We start from the raw sequence: 17500 nt of genomic DNA, 5'->3' as shown, positions 1-17500 counted from the left end.
AATGAGTAGACCGTAGTCTAATCTCATATGATCACTGAGCTGATATAGCATATGATATATGCTTTAGTAATTTACTAACGAGCAATTTAGTAACATATCCACTAGCATCAACTTTGACTGCTGTTATGAAAGTATCCAGCTGTAAAATATTTTGCCCCAGTTATACATCCGTTATACATAGTCATTGTTGGTAGTCATACTAATACCGCTACTACACTTCTGTACAATTTTATATGCAACAGCTGTTTGTTGGTGGATCAATCCAACCCATGGAAGCAGAGTATGGGTGGTGGTGATGGAGAGATTTCCAAGTGGAAGGCAGGTAGTTGGGGGCTGGGATAAGAGGCTGGCATTTTTACAGCAAGAGCTGGCTACTGTGTTGTGTGAGTTGTGTAAAGGAAGTAGAATAAGGAATTTGGGTTCAGTTACTGTCTGACTTTGCAATGAAGCGTGTGCGTGTGTCTGTGTGTATTTAATCTTATTATTACCAAGAAGTCAAATACGGCAGAATCTATATAGTCCTATGTTGAAAGGTTTGAATGGTGGCAGGAGATGATGTAAATGTAAATATGCATAATGCTTTGTTTGTTTCATTTGAATTGTTCTGTGTAAGGGATGGAGGGATGGAAAAGAGGAAGATGAAGAGAGAGAGAGAGAGAGAGAGAGAGAGAGAGTTCCTATGTGATGTAGTTTATAGGTTGGAAGGAATAGGTCTGTTTGGAATAACATGTAGGAAGGAGATACTTTTTCTTTGTTCTGTGGTGTGTGACAAGGAAGGAGAGTCTAAACTGACAAGTGAATAATCTCTGCATCAGGGTAATGTTTTCCATGTGTGTGGGAGTAATTCAGTTATTATTAGCTGTACCGGTGGGTTTGGTTTGGAACATTTACATGTTACAGCAATTGTTTTTACAGCTGGGTGGGTTATTCTATAGATAACCAGTCAACTGTAATGTTAGATGCCTGTGAGTCAAAATTATGGAAGCTGAAGAGACTGACAGACAGACAAAGAGTTGACCTGGAGTAGAGAGGGCTTATCATCGATGAGGTCACAAATGGTGACAAAAAGGATTTTGACAAACATAGCTTGATTCATTGACCAACTGAGTAATCAGCGATCAGTTAGGTTAAATTCTCAACCAATTAACAAATATAAATAAGTGAAATTGAACCAGTGCATGTGTCTACTATTGGTATAATGACCCTCCCTAGATAACAACAAAACATGTTCCAACACATGAAGAACCTTGCAAACTAAATACAAAAGTGTGTGTGTGTGTGTGTGCATGTGTGTCTACCTGTATAAATGAGGAATGGCCATAGCTGCAGTCTATATTTTAACATAGTTCTAGAATGTAGTGTTTGTGCCCATTTTGAATCAACTCTTCCCACCACTTTAGCAAAATTATTAGCAACATTACCTCTATTTAGTTACTCTCTTTCCCACTCCTCAAAGTTCGTTCAATTTCTATGACTTTCTAAAACTTCATAATCACCATTAATTAATTTAACTACATCTTGCCATGTATTTGAAAACATCTATTTCATTTCACTTCTCTCTAGTATCATCTTCTTTGGAGACTTTATTGAACATGGATTATCAAGACTTCTGCACTCCCTGCCACCATACACACCACACACATGCAAGTGTACCCTGACACACTGCTGGCACAGACACAGAATTGTTTGCTATTCTGAACTCTTGATACCAATCAGTAACCCTTGCCATCCCACCTGACTGACATGCTGACTCTTAATATACTCTTGACCTCTTTCTCACTACCAAACTAACCTTTTCTAACCATTACTGCCATCTCTACTCTCATTGGATTATCCGACCTCTGTCTAATCAAGACACACACCTCACATCTTTCTGCTGCATAACAGCTCCTAACCCTTGAACTTTCAGTTAAGGCAGTTTACAATCCTAGCAGTTCTATGGTGACTCACCGTGGCAAGAAACAGGCTTCACCTCTGACCCACCCAAGAATGTTAAGCAGGTGACTGAAACCATTCTCTTCGGTATATACACATCGACATAGACACTCACATTCCCCACACAAGTGCAAGTACTCAAGTGGCTCGCTTATAGCTGCTCTGCAGCTGTAAAGCAAAGAATACTGTTAACAAATTAAGGAAGAAGTCACCATCCTCAACAGCAAATTGTGTACCCAGCACCACAAGACCTGAGAGATCATTAGAAACGAAAAGTATAGCGTAGTGTATCATATGACCTTTCAGCCTCTTTACCTCCTAAATGATAGCCTGGTTAGGAGAATCTGTAGAATTGTCTTTTCTGTTGTTTTTTTTAGCCAAGATGGTTCTATAAGCTGATATTTGATGCTCGTTTTGCTTCCAGCTACACAGTGTGTATGAACACAAAATAAAGCTCCTCGAAAACTCAGCTGTTTATCTCATCCACAAGAAGAGCAACCTGAGTAACCCCACCAACTGCTGACATATCACTCCTAACTTCCACCGTCTCAATAATGATCATAATCTTTTAGTACTGAGTCACTTTCCTTTCTCAGTAACCACAAATATGGTTGCTGTTGAACCACATCTATCAGTGGTCTCTTCTTTTTTAGAACTTTAGTTCTGTATCACCATATGATAGTACTCTCTCTCTTTCTCTTTGTCTCTGTCTCTCTCTCCCTCTCTCTCTGTTGATATATTCTTTTAACTCATGTACTCCAAATTTAGGTTGTTTCACATACTGCTATGCAGCTCTCCCTTACCATTCACCTTTTGCACACATACATCATCCACACAAACCTAGATAACTCATCTGCTAAGAAGGACATACATAATAAGCTGCATCAACGGTTCGTGGACATAAATCCTTACACATATCATATGAAATAGTATTTTACTACAACCCTAGACATAATGCAAATTCCAGGATCCACAATCTCAGATGATCTTTCATAGCAAGATTAGGGCAAAAATTAGACTTCCACTTTAAGGCCAGAAAATTCTTTAACTCTCATTAACTTGATCTTCCACAAAAGTTAATTGTAGCTTCCATTAAAATAGTGTTCACTCACCTTGCAGTCAGTGCCTCTACTGTACACAAATATTATAGGACACTGTCAAAAATATTTTTACAGCTGCTCTGGATTCTTTTTGTAGTAGTAGACTAGATGATAAGCTTAGAAGAATTACAATATTGGCATATCACTTCATAGAGTTCAATTCAGTTATGTCCTGTATTTGAGCACCTAAATGTAATGTTTGTGTATTTAAGCTCCCAGATATACTGAGACAGGTTTTATGTCTAGAAATAATCTTCTGCAGTATACTACCCTGTCACAAGAGATGCTTATTATTTTAATGCTAATCATTTGCAAATTAGTTCTTGCAAACTCTTTCTGTTGACCAGTGGAAATAAAATGTGTTATGTAATGTAATGAGATGTGGAGAATTTCAAGAAAGTACTCTACTATGAAAAACAAAGTTTAATTCACTTCCCATGTCACAAGTGCACATGCATGGAACTGAATATATTCTGTAAGGGTTAAATGCTAGGAACAAGCCTGAGGCATTTGGGTTTTGTTTTGAAACATTTCAAAAAGCTAATAAATCTGCTAATGATCAGAGTTGAGTGTAAAGATTGAGAGAAAGGATTAGATGAATAGTTCAGTTTAATCTTTGTAATTCAACTAATCTCTTCTTGTTAGTGCAAATTGTTGTTAAAAACGTTTGTGTCACTAGTTTATATTGTTCTGTGGTTACAGGTAAAGTGTTTGTTGTTGAAAGAGGCACTTAGATCTGCTCCAATAGAACATTTGTATGTAATTATCAAAACATTAATTAGTGCTAGAAGTTGAGTGAGGCATTTATTTCTAAATGACCCCCTGTTGCCTTCATTTGACATTGAATGTAGCTTGTAACAGTCTTTAAGATTCGTTAGTCTGTGGTTAAATCAAATACTCCTGCTCTGAATTGTGTCAGTGAGTCAGTGAGTGAGAAGTTTTCAAGCCACTTTAACGTCACTTAACTAATTGAGAATATACCCCTTGAGGCTTAATGAGCAAAAATATAATTATTTTTTTTTTTTCTAACTTTTTGTTTCAATTGATTATGGAATTTATTTCCTGTTCTGAATACATATTGCCACTTAATTACATGAGCAGCCAGGCCTGAAAAAAAGCATTATTTTCATTTTAGTAGATTGGAAAAAAAAAACCCCAAAAAACAAAACAAAAAACCTAAGATATATTTCCTGAGATTAAAGAAAAAATATTAAGAAGTTACATGCACTTCTTTTGTTTTGTATTTTTGCCACTATTTCAGCTTCCTATGCTAAAAACAAGTAGTTTGTATCTTTTTATACTCTTCATGTCTTATGTGTTTATGAGAAGCAGTCAAAAATATTAGTATTTGGTCTGCAAGAAAATAATTGCAGAAAGGCTACATTCAAATGTTTTTCATATCATCATTTAATACCTGCATTTCATGCTAAGAATATGAGTGAATACCAATATAAAAATACACACACATACATAGGCGCATGAGTGGCTGTGTGGTAAGTAGCTTGTTTACCAACCACATGGTTCCGGGTTCAGTCCCACTGCGTGGCACCTTGGGCAAGTGTCTTCTACTATAGCCTCGGGCCGACCAAAGCCTTGTGAGTGGATTTGGTAGACGGAAACTGAAAGAAGCCCGTCGTATATATATATATGTATGTGTCTGTGTTTGTCCCCCTAGCATTGCTTGACAACCGATGCTGGTGTGTTTATGTCCCCGTCACTTAGCGGTTTGGCAAAAAGAGATCGATAGAATAAGTACTGGGCTTACCAAGAATAAGTCCCGGGGTCGAGTTGCTCGACTAAAGGCGGTGCTCCAGCATGGCCGCAGTCAAATGACTGAAACAAGTAAAAGGGTATATAATCCATTTAAGGAAGCTAGGAGAACCACAGTAGAGAACAAACAGTAGAGAGTGGAGATATTTTAATTCAGGTGATGGTACTTATAAGACTAGTTGTAATTCTCAGAATTAGTGATATATATAATAGTGTGTGTGAATGTACATGTGCATGCATAAGGTGCCTTTATATACTACTGTTTTTCTCATATTTTGTCTTTTATCATGCAATTCTTTGTCATGAGCTGCTCAAGGCAATCAAAAAGTTACCCACTTTAAAAAACAGGCCATTTTTGTTGTTAATATCATGTTTTTGGCATAGATTTTCATATATATCTCAATGTTCTGCTTACCACCAGCCACTTTACCATGTAGGCTGAGCACATTTTACCATGTCAGTTGCACTATAATGCAGCAGAACTGAAGTGTTTTGGCTTTTTTTTATTCAGAGTTGTGGCTCTCCTAGATAGACTACTTGCACCTGACCTTGCAGAGGTCACATCTTCCAGTTTGTGTGTGTGTGGTGTGTGTGTGTGTGTGTGTGTGTGAATGTGGGAGTGTGTCTTGTTAGTTTTAAGCATAGCTGTGGATGTGAAAGTGTTAACTCTGTAGAGTCTACATTATAATAGTTTTAGCCATTAAGCAGAAGCATTTACAAGTATGTGACTAACATAAAGACACAATGCCGCTCTTAATGATGCGGACAGCACTAAATGATGGTACTTGAAGAGATTGACACATAAAGTACAGTACAGTACATTATCTTCTAAGACTTACTGCTTATTTCAGTTTATTCCCTGGATATTGATAATCTGTCTTCATTTGTAAAACATTAATGACTCAGCAATTTCTAAATTTTTCCTTTTTGTATGTAATAATTGTATTAGCTGTATATTGCAAAGGCTGCCTTCAATTGGAATAATTAATTGCAGTTCAATTACTTATTCAATTATAATTTAGTTTAATTACCATATTTAAAAATGTTTTAACAGGTGAAATTGGTAATTGAGAAATAATGCAAAACTTGTTTTATTGTGTCTGTAAATGGATGCAATGCGTGTGGAGAGAGAGAGAGAGAGAATGAGGAAGAAAGGAGGGAGAAATAATGGGGTGAGGGTGCACAATTACTGCTAAATCAGCAAGTTAACGAACAATGAACAAGTCTAAGCTTATTAATTGCCTAATATGTTGTTAAGGAAATTTGACTTCGTGTCTGTAAATGGTAGCCACCCTGGGGATTCTAAGAGTTCACAAATATATTTTCTTAGTTATTGTTTATAATATTAGAGATGCTGGTGGTGACAGAGAAGGTGGTGGTGATAGTAGGAAACATGCCCAATGTCATGTACATGGTAGATGCTATATATATAATATGTATAGAGTGCATAGATCATGTAGTGAAGGCCACTGGTGAAGTATCACCCTTTCTCCAGACCAAACCATTTTGTTGAAGAGTGCCATGATATTTGAATAGTCCCAAACATGTGTGTAATTTTAGTAATGTGAATGTATAGTTTAAATTGTTGATAGTTAACAGTCAAAAGAAAACTGTATGCTTAAAGCATTCATTACAGTAGAGGCTGTAGTAGTTACAGCTGAAACAAACAGAAAAGCTTTTATTCATTTTAATGATAGCCCAGTTGTTTTAAAATGCTTTATAGGCAATGATGTTGTATAGAATCGATGTTCGTTTAAAGCTACTGATCTAAGCATTTCATCTCTCTCCATTGAAAGTTTGTCTTAAACGTCAGATCTCCCCCCCCCCCATCCATGGTAAACTAATTTATTCTGCTTCACAAACTTTTTGTATTTACTAATCGCTGTTGAGGATTATCACTGGTTTTCATCAGATTGTACCGTTTCAATTTAGTGGTTTGTACTGCAGACTATAGTTTTACAGATCCTAAAGATGAAAAATCAGTAACTGTTATACAGTCCCAGCTGTGTGGCGACTGTAAACTGACTGTGTTTTCCATGAAAGGTTTGCAGAGAAATGTTAAATGTAACATTTATATAAAGGAGTGTTATGGTTGGTTAAAAGGGATCGTGAAGGTTAGATTGTGTGTACGTGTGTGTGCACAGAATGATTATGAATTTTCACTTTGCAATCCCACTATTTGCATCTTCGCTAAGGGTCTTTCCACAATAGTTTCAGGTCAGCCCAAGATTTGTGAATGAGACTGTGTAAAATGAAACTGCAGAAGCTTGTTGAATGGATTGAGCCTTTAAGTCAAAGGGCCATACTGATTCTACTTAAGGAGTATGTGAAGGATACAAGTGTCTGTGGAATACTCATATACATAGGTGGTTGTGTTGATTCAACAAATGGAACACTCCTTGTCTAAACCAACTTAGATCCCTTTTATTTCATTGTAAATATTTCTGGATGTTGTGTTCAAGAAGGATATATATATATACATATGGGTGACACATAAAAGCAGCAACCGATCGTGGCCGTTTGCCAGCCTCCTCTGGCCCTTGTGTCAGTGGCACGTAAAAAGCACCAGGCACCAGTCGGATCTGGCAATGTTTCTACAGCTGGACGCCCTTCCTAATGCCAACCACTCTGGGAGTGTAGTGGGTGCTTTTTATGTGCCACCGACACAAGGGCCAGAGGAGGCTGGCAAACGGCCACGATCGGTTGCTGCCTTTACGTGTCAGACTTTAGTTTTAGTTTTCATTTACAACATGCAGGGACACAAAATGTACCTATTTTAAACCAGGGTACACATTGGTGAGAAGGTACCCATTTCCTTGCTGACCATTTCACTACTTTTCTGATAAAAACTTAGATTGAATCCAAATAACAAAGCATTAAGCCTTTTTTTGTTTTTATTCTACCAATCTGAATGTAAGCCTTTACGTATCTCCCTTACAAGAAATGTCTGGTTGTCAATGAAGCCCCTAGGAGGTGTAAACTATTTTAAAAACAGCCAAATGCCAGAAGGTGGTATTTTTTCTTATTTGGTGCCATTCTAAGATTACAACATTGATAAAAATAAGAAATAGTTTTAATGAGGTTTTTTTTGTGTCATCAGCACAAGTACATAGAGATATTCTCATATCAGATTCAAGTACCTTCTCAAAACTACGTAGATCAGCTTTGTTTTCAGTGACCTCTGAATGAGAGGTTTTACATTTCATTATAGCTGGTACACACACTTGTCAGATACTAGCAAAAAAAAAAAAAAAAAAAAAAAAAAAACCAACCTTGGAGAGGAAAGTTCATGCTTGTATAACAGATGTGATAGGTACAAACAATACATAGTCCTGGTGTGTGTGGTATACAAAGGCGGTCAACTGGCAGAAACGTTAGCACGCCGGGTGAAATGTTTAGTGGTATTTCGTCTGTCTTTACGTTGTGAGTTCAAATTCCGCCGAGGTTGACTTTGCCTTTCATCCTTTCGGGGTCGATAAATTAAGTACCAGTTACGCACTGGGGTCAATGTAATTGACTTAATACCTTTATCTGTCCTTGTTTGTCCCCTCTATGTTTAGCCCCTTGTGGGTAATGAAGAAATAGGTGGTTCAGGAATAGTTGTGGAGATATGTTTGCTTTGCAATAACCGGTTCTAGGATCAATCCTGCTGTGTGCAACCTTGAGTATTTCTCTATCATAGCCTCATGTTAGCATAATACGACATGAATGGAATCTTCTTCATTGTCTGCGTGAATCTTAGATGTATATTGGACAAAATAATCCGAGACATTGAAATGGAAACAGAAAATCTGTGCCTTATGAAGTTTGCTTACTATATTTGTTCGCCATTGAGTTCAGTACTTCCATATCACTTTTGGTTTTTTTCTTTCTGCTTACAAATTTTTTATTTTAAACCAGTAGTTCCCTAAGGGGGTGATACTGCCCTTTGGGGGATGTGGTGGGGTGGAAAGATCCAGGAGGGAGGGCATTGAAGAAAAGTGGGGTGGCCAAATGGAGGCGATGGATGTGGGAGAAAAAAACCCCAAAATAATGGGTTAATTAGGTTAGTTGTTTTGAATTTGGTACAAAAAGTGGTCTGTGTTTGTGGAGGTGAGGTGCTGGGAATGTGGCCAGGGTGTTGGGGTTGCCGCCTGAAAACGTTTGGGAACCACTGTTTTAAACCAACTGATTGAATTTTAAATTATATTATTGAAAATAAACAAGGAAAAAATTTAAAAAAAAACCCCAAAAAACAACGGTGGTTAAGTAGCAGAAAATGGAAGGGTTACACACAACAGAACAAATGATGTTGTCATGGAGAATGGCCAGTGACACTGGTTGCAGCATCCACTCCACCTTGCAGGGCTCATTTCTCTGACGAACCACTGTTATCCCGATTTTGTGGAGAAAATTGGTAGTGTAAGGATCTGAAAACATCTGAGGTCTTGATGGCAGATTTAGGCCCCTGTACTTATGTCCCCACTTTCTTCTGAGTTCACAAATTAACCTCAGGTTGACCAATGCCTTGGGAATTAATATGGCTGATAAAAACTGTATGGAAACCTGTTGTGTGTGTGATGTTTTATGTCTTACTTCACCCACTGCTTGACAGCCATTGTTGGTTTGTTTACATTCTCCATTACATAGTAGTTAAGCAACTGACAGAATAAGTACTGAATTGATTTGTTCAGCTAAAAGCCTTTAAGGTAGTTGCCCCAGCATGTCCACAGTCCACTGACTGAAACAAGTAGAAGATAAATGAGATGAAAATTAAAACTAAAGATTTTAATGACTGATAGATACATTATAATTGAAATAGATGTGAAAAATCTGTTTCCAGAATTAAATAATTTAACCCTTTCGTTATTTAATGTCTTGTTTTCATAAGTTTTTTATTAAAATCTTCCACCAAACCTTAGTTGCAATTTATGTTCCTAACACTAGCTTAATGATAAGTAAGTTATTTTACTAAATTCTTTATTATATTTAAAATAATTGAAAGAAACAGAGCATCTCAAAATAAATACAGTAATGAAAGGGTTAAAGCTGTTAATGTCTGCCAAATTCTCTTACAAGGAAACTTTTTGGTAAAATGAGGAGTAATGGTTTCTTTAAGAGATTATTGAGCACTTTCTATATTAAATTAATGGTAGGGTACCATATAACATTCTATACTTTAGTTATTGAGTCATACCATAGCAGTACGATGTCTGTTGATCTCGTCATAGGTAGAGGAAGTAACAAATGGGCTTGGTAGTTCAAGAGCTGCCCTTTCTTTCCTTTTATCTGCTGCTATTTCAGGTGTACTTTATCAGTTTTCATGAAGTGAGAAAAATATCTTGTCACTTAGACAAAAGTATTTCATTACACCAAAGGCTCGGTTACTAAGTGTGTGTGTGTGTGTGTGTGTGCATGCGTGTGTGACATAGCTTAATTTAGTTTTGGTGGTGTTACTATTAAGAAGTTATTTGTCAGTATCATTATGTTGTCTGTGTGGCACTTTTCTGTTTTCTCATAAAAGAATATGAGTCTTTATATACATATAGGCACAGGAGTGACTGTGTGGTAAGTGGCTTGTTTACCAACCACATGGTTCCGGGTTCAGTCCCACTGCGTGGCACCTTGGGCAAGTGTCTTCTACTATAGCCTCGGGCCGACCAAAGCCATGTGAGAGGATTTGGTAGACGGAAACTGAAAAGAAGCCCGTTGTATATATGTATATATATATATATGCGTGTGTGTGTGTTTGTGTTTGTCCCCCTAGCATTGCTTGACAGCTGATGCTGATGTGTTTATGTCCCCGTTACTTAGCAGTTCGGCAAAAGAGACCGATAGAATAAGTACTGGGCTTACAAAAAGAATAAATCCTGGTGTCGAGTTGCTCGATTAAAGGCGGTGCTCCAGCATGGCCACAGTCAAATGACTGAAACAAGTAAAAGAGTAAAAGAGTATATATATAATGTATATTTAAACATTAGTTCTTTCAGCCATTTATGCATCGTAATTAATGTAAATACATTGTTGAAAGGCAATTTACACTTGTTATTTGTCTGGACATAACATCTCTTATGAATGTACTGTGTTTAAAAACAATACTTATCAGAGGGTGATAAACTGTGGCTAATGGGAATGCCAGATGTATTTCGGTCTTCATCATCTTTACCAATTGTATGTACTCAGAACTAAGTTGCATACATAGATTAGGTTTGTTGCCTCTGAGATATAAGAAACAATGAATATATATTCACTGATATTGTAAATTGTCACCCAGCTGAATAAAAATCTGTTTATCTGTAATGGAAGCAGTATTAAATCAGAATAGTCATCTATGTATCATACTTAATGTAAATGCATTCAGATAAAATTGTGTCCGATATTGATTTGAGTGACATTATTTGTTTGTCCATAATTCATAATTTTAACCATTATTTTTTCTTTCTTTCTCAACAGATTGTGAATATCGAAATATTTAACAAGATGTCATCCCCTACACCGTCCCAGAGTGACACAGGTACCAGTGGCTCAACATCTTCGGACAGTGAAATTAGCTTAGAATCTTGTTCTCCAGGCCTCAGCACAAAATGTCCAATTTGCCAGGAGACGTATACTATGCCCCGCGTCCTAAACTGCTTCCATACATTTTGTCAACCATGCATTGAAAAACAACAAGATAATCCCGAGAGAGTGATTTGTCCTGAATGCAACCATGAAACTTACCTTGGATCCCTTGGGGTTTCAGGTCTCATGCAAGATTACGCAGTAAGCAATATCCTAGAAACCTCTGCTATCGATGCTAACGGTCTTCACTGCACTGGATGCAAGAGTAAAGATACTACTGCAGTTGCTAAGTGCTACGACTGTGCTAACTTTTTATGTGCTAACTGCGTGATGGCGCACCAGTTTATGCATTGTTTTGAGGGCCATCGGGTTCTCACATTTACCGAAGTACAAGGTGGAAAAGAAGAACTTCAGAGTGAAAAGCCAGTGGCTTGTCCACGGCACCGACACGAAGTGATTAAATTCTTCTGTAAAACATGCTCGGCACCAATTTGTAAAGAATGTACATTATTTGAACACGGCCGAGGACACGAGTGCCATTTTATTTTGGATGTAAGTGACAAGCAAGTAGATATTCTTCGCCGTTTATCTGATGATGCCAAAGCCAAAGCATCAGACTTACGCCAAATTGCTAAAGGAATTGAACACATTAACAGCAGGTAAGTCAATTTATTGCTGTCTTAGGCTGCAAATATTCTGTATTGGTGTAGTGGTAGAGCCAACCACGACCATACGCCAATACTGGCATAGCTAAGTTGTTCAGAAGTTTACTAGTGAACCATTTAATTTTGGGTTTGGTTCCATTGTGCAGCACCTTGGATCCTTGGATAAGTGTCTTCTACTATAGCCCCAGGCCAAGAAAGGCCTTGTGTGGAAATTTAGTCGATGGAAACTGTAGGAAGCCTGTCGTGTGTATGCATGTGGATGTTCACCTTATGACTGGTTGTTCTGTACTTTCAGGAGAAACGAGGAATATAAAACTCCTTACTCGAAAACTGGTAAGCCTCAGAATAAGATCTCTGTCAAAACCCACTTTAGCACTGAAAAACAAAGTTAAAGAAACTGACAAATTGACTTCAGAGCAATAGTGCTATTGATTGGGCTGTTATACCTATAGCAGGATAGTGACTATAGATATGTGGTCTTTATTGGCTAAAGTATTATAGAGGTAATTATGATGTTGTGTTGGTTGTAGTAGCAACTATAGAATTGGGTTTATTAATATTGCATTGTGTATTGTGCAGTGTGACCTAATCATCTCAGATTTGATCCCACTGCATAGCATCTTACACAGGTGTTTTCTTTTACTACAACTTCAGATCAACCCCAAGTCTTGTAGAGGAAATTGGGGAAAATGGAAACTAGAAATATGTCAGGTAGACTATACCTGGAATTGAAGAATCCAGCTTTGTCACAAACTATGCCATGCTGATTCTGCCTTAGTAGTCTCTGAGTAGTTAAGGCTACATATGTCTGTGGAATACTCAGCCACTTACACAGTAAATAAGTTTATTGGCCAACTGGACATTCATCATGCATGCATTTCTGTATTGTCTGTAGAGTTGTAGTGATCAAAAAGCACAGTCTGTGCTCCTTATTTGTGTCACATTTGGTTATATGTGTGACAGCTTCAGAAGCGCCCTATTGTTGCTGTATTTCTAATGATAATATACACACATGCTTCATATAAATTCTAAAACAATTGTGAATTCATTGACTGGGTTTGTGAGTAGCTTTTCAAATGGTTCTTACATTAATTCATAATAGAATTTGTCTCAGAACTGTTTTAATTACATCTAAGTTACAAGTAAAATCTGAAATATGAAACTTATGTAAATTATGTTTTAATGCTATTTATTATTAATTAGCTTGTTTTTATTATATTATATTATATTATTATACTATATTATATTACTAACCCATGCCAGCATAGAAAACGGACGTTAATGATTATGATAATGACAATGTAATACATATCAAATTAGATTATTTTATTTAATTATCTTTATGGCAGAAATAGCCTCACTGTGTTCAGTATATGTTTCTTTTTCTTTAGTTTGCGTTTTGCATAGCAACTTGTGCCACCTATTATTATATGCAAGACTTCAGTGGAACGAGCAAATGTAAATAGTCAATAGGTTTTAAGTCATGGAGATGACTGACTGAGTGGGTCTGGATACTTGTGGAAATTTTGTACTGGAAATCATCACTTTTAATACCATTTACCTGACATTGTTTACACATTTTGAAATTGAAACACCTGTCCCATGGTTCAAAGTCAACCATGTGTTTTGCTTTAATATTTAATTTTATTTTATTTACTTTTCATCATCATCTTCCATCATTTAACATCCATATTACATACTTGCATTTAAAAATTTAATTTTGAAGTTGCTGAAACTAAATTTTGGTGGTTATATAACTTAACATTTATAGAAAAAGCAGAACATTTTTTAAAAAATGCAACTTTTTCTTTTTTTTGTTACATGGAAAACAAATATTCCCCAAGAAAGCCTAGAATTCCTAAACAAAAATATCAGATGATGTACAGCAAATGTTTGTCTAGTGAAATCACATGTTATCGCTAATGCAGTATGGGTAGTATTTACATAAATATTTTGATTTAAATATGAATAGGTAAATGCTGGGTGGTCTCCTGCAGGTTTGGTGTAGTATAATGACAGACAGGAGGGATTGAGTTGGTAACAAAAGTGTTAAAGGTCTAATGGCCTTATCCTATATTAGGACTATCTAATATCTGAAGTATATTTCCTTTCATGTTTGATGTATTATCCGCTTGTTTTTATGCAACTTTTGATACTTAAAAATTTCTTTACATTTAAAAGCACTTAATGCAAGTCATATATATTATTTTGGTTAATTTCCATTGAATTGACACACTTCAGACAATATCACAGTGTTGGCTAATAAGTAAATTTAACTGATTGTAAGATCACACTTATAGTTTTTTAAATTTATGTTTTAAGAGAAAAACTTAACTGAAGCACTAAGAACAAAAAGCAAATTTTATGAGTTTCTGTTTTTAATTACAAGATAATGTAGATAATTTTATGTTCTACTTTATGTTAAAATGTTTTTGCTTTTGATATCCTTGTAATGAAAATTGTTATTGTTGTTATTGGTTAGCCTTTTATGGCAGAGAGATAATTGATCAAATAAGATGTTTCAGCAGCATTTTAAAAACATACTTTTGTTTTCAGAAAGAGTAGTTTAAGATTTTAGGCTTTTGGTAATGGCAAGAATTTAGTAATGGAGTAGTTTGACATGGCAGCATAGAAGCTTCCTTGTTGACTTGCACAAGTTCTTATTTTCCCTCTTAAATGATGGTATTAAAGCAAGTGTTTATGTCTTGTCTAAAGAAACAACAGAACACATTTCAAGAATTCGCAATCATCTCTTTTCATTATTGTTTTCAATTAGAAAGCTCATTATTCATAGACATTATGGCACCTTTTGGATTTTATAGATGTAGAAGCTAATTGAGATTAGTTGAGTTGAACTTTAGTGCATTGTAGGAAACGAATAATTTTTGGTATGATATCTGTTTCATGGAAGTTTCAGAGAGAAGGAACAGAGGGTATTTAATGAAAAAGCAGAGAGGGAAGTAGAAGAGATGGACTAGTTTTCTAGTGTTGTAGTGTGTTTGCTGTTAGTAATTTCTATAGAACTCAAGTTTGTTGTAGTTTTAGTAGAAAAACTGTAGGAGGATGCAATGAAGAATTAGAAACGTGAAAGGATGTTTAATGATCAGAGATGAATAAATTTAATCCTTGTTACTTTAACCAAAAATTTGCACTACATCCATCTTAATAACAAAAAAGAAAATGCTGTGAGACCTAGGTTGTTAACATAACTTCTGTTATGGCCTCGAGAGCTCTAATAAATAGGAAGTAACTGAGGATTGAATCTTAATGGACTCCTATCTTTTTGACTAACCTCCTCATTGATCTCATTAGTAACTCACATTTTGTTCATAACCGCTCTGTACATGGTTTTCATCTTTACATAACATGATACTCTGTTAAAAGCTTTCTCTAAATTGACAAGGTAGATGAGTTTATATCTTCACTAAGAACTTCTGTAGTTGTCTCAGTAGGAAGAATGCTTCAATGGCAGCCCCCAAGTTGCATCTCATCTAAATTAATTCGTTTTACTAATCAGCTATGCTATGACTAAGTTACTTTCATACCCTTGTCAATCAGTTTGAGGTGCCTCGAGTTGCTTCTTTCTAGAGCGCTTTCTTCGCCTCATGTAGCTGTTGACCTTGATTCAACTACACCATTCATTGAATAAATCTCCCTCTCTGCTTGATTAGTTTAACTATATGACTTGTAATTGTCCTAATTGAGACATTTTCTATCACCTGGCTGCTATTCCTGATACTCCAGCTACTTCTCTTGCCATTTGTATCCTTAATTACATCTTCAATCTTGTATCAGTAGCTAGTGTCTCTCTTGTGTAGTCTCTCTTTCTGCTATTTATTCCCTTCACACAATAATGTCTAGTTGTAATATTTTCCATGCTTCTCAGCATTATTGAGAGTTAAGTGCACCACTGTCACTTCACACTTTTCTCAAACAACATTTTGATTTGCACCGACACAGAACTCAACATATGCCAGAGTATCCATTATAGTGTTACCCTGCATGTCAGTGTAAAGTCACCAGCTATTGACAACGCAGTTGCTGTGATTTGTTATGGAAAAAGTCAGTAAGGGAACACACCTTAGAAATGGTTCTTTCACTCATCTGTCAATTGTACTTGTGATACATATGCAGAAATGGTTACTCTGTACTTAATTATTCTGATGTCACATAATAAGCATCCAGTCTACACTGTAAAGTGGTTGGCGTTTAGAAGGGCATCCAGCTGTAAAATCCCTGCAAAAACAGACACAGAAGCTTGGTGCAGGCTCCTGCCTGATCAACTCCTGTCAAACCATCCAATTCATATCAGCATAGAAGGCAGACTTTAAATGAAGATGATGATGATGATGAGATATGCTCTCTCACTTCATCCATTCTCTAGCTACAATATGCCAACTCCACTCAGTCCAGTCATGTTACTCATCCAGAAAATTTGTACCTGTGTCCCATGAGAATTCTGGTTGAGTCTAACTTCCATTTTATCATTTGAAAACAGTGCACATTTACTTGTTTTCCACTCTAGTAAACCTGAAATATTTGTAGAGCTCATTACTTTCATTGCACCGACATTCTGGTAACCTTGAAGTTTTGCAATCCTGATACTGATGATGATGGTGGTTGTGGCAGCGGCAGCAGCAGCAGTTGTTTGTCCATTTTCTGAGAGTTGTAGATTCATCATCATTACTACCACCACTGCCACTACTACATATCACTGTGATCATCTTGCAGGAATTAATTTCATCTCCTAATTGAAATTCCTGAAAAATCAACTTTGCTTTTCATTTTCCTGGTGGAGTGGCTGTAAAAGATATACCAAGTAAACACTGTTTATAGGGTTAAATCAACTGTACTGTGCAATCATTATTTACCTAATGTGAAAACTCAATAATTGTTTTTCACCTATTTTCGAAATTTTCATCAAGGTTTCTGTCTTGGTGGAATTAGTTTATGCAAATTGGCACATTTTAACAATACTTTTCCTTCCTTTAAATCTCTCAACTGCGAAGATATAAGTGTGACAAAGTTCTTAGCCAGACAGATTAAAAGCCGTCAAATGTCTCCTGCTTAAGGAAACAAATTATATAACGGCTTTAGTGAAATCATAATTTCAAGGGCTATTAACACCATCTTAAGAATATATATATACTTACAGTATTTATCGTTACACTAGATTTTCATTGATCTTACTTAGCATCAGTTGTCTTGTTGCTTGGTGTATATGTACCTGATTCCAGACTAGAAATTATTATTTCCAAAGCAAGGTTTGTAATGTCATTATGTGTGTGTCTGTCATCATCATTATCGTCATCATCATCATCATCCTTTCACGTCCATTTTCCATGCTGGCTCTGATTGGACAGTTTGACCAGAGCAGGCAAGCCTGGAGAGCTGCACCAGGTTTCAGTCTGATTTGGCTTGGTTACTATGACCAGTTGCCCTTCCTAATACCAATCACTTTTACAAAGTGTGCCTGGTACTTTTAAACAT

General features: G+C 36.3%; 1 protein-coding gene across 1 annotated transcript in view; it reads left to right on the top strand.

The window, feature by feature from the left end:
* The window catches only part of LOC115230192 (B-box type zinc finger protein ncl-1), an 89677-nt gene that overhangs the window by 69689 nt on the left and 2488 nt on the right, over positions 1-17500 (top strand). The window contains exon 2 of the mRNA XM_029800402.2: positions 11238-12004. Within this exon, the coding sequence (XP_029656262.1) occupies positions 11238-12004 (767 nt within the window). The remainder of the gene's footprint in view (positions 1-11237; positions 12005-17500) is intronic.

This window comes from Octopus sinensis, linkage group LG2, assembly GCF_006345805.1.
Source record: "Octopus sinensis linkage group LG2, ASM634580v1, whole genome shotgun sequence".
NCBI lineage: Eukaryota > Metazoa > Mollusca > Cephalopoda > Octopoda > Octopodidae > Octopus > Octopus sinensis.
The sequence above is the reverse complement of the archived record's forward strand: the minus strand, read 5'-3'. Positions and strand labels throughout refer to the sequence as shown.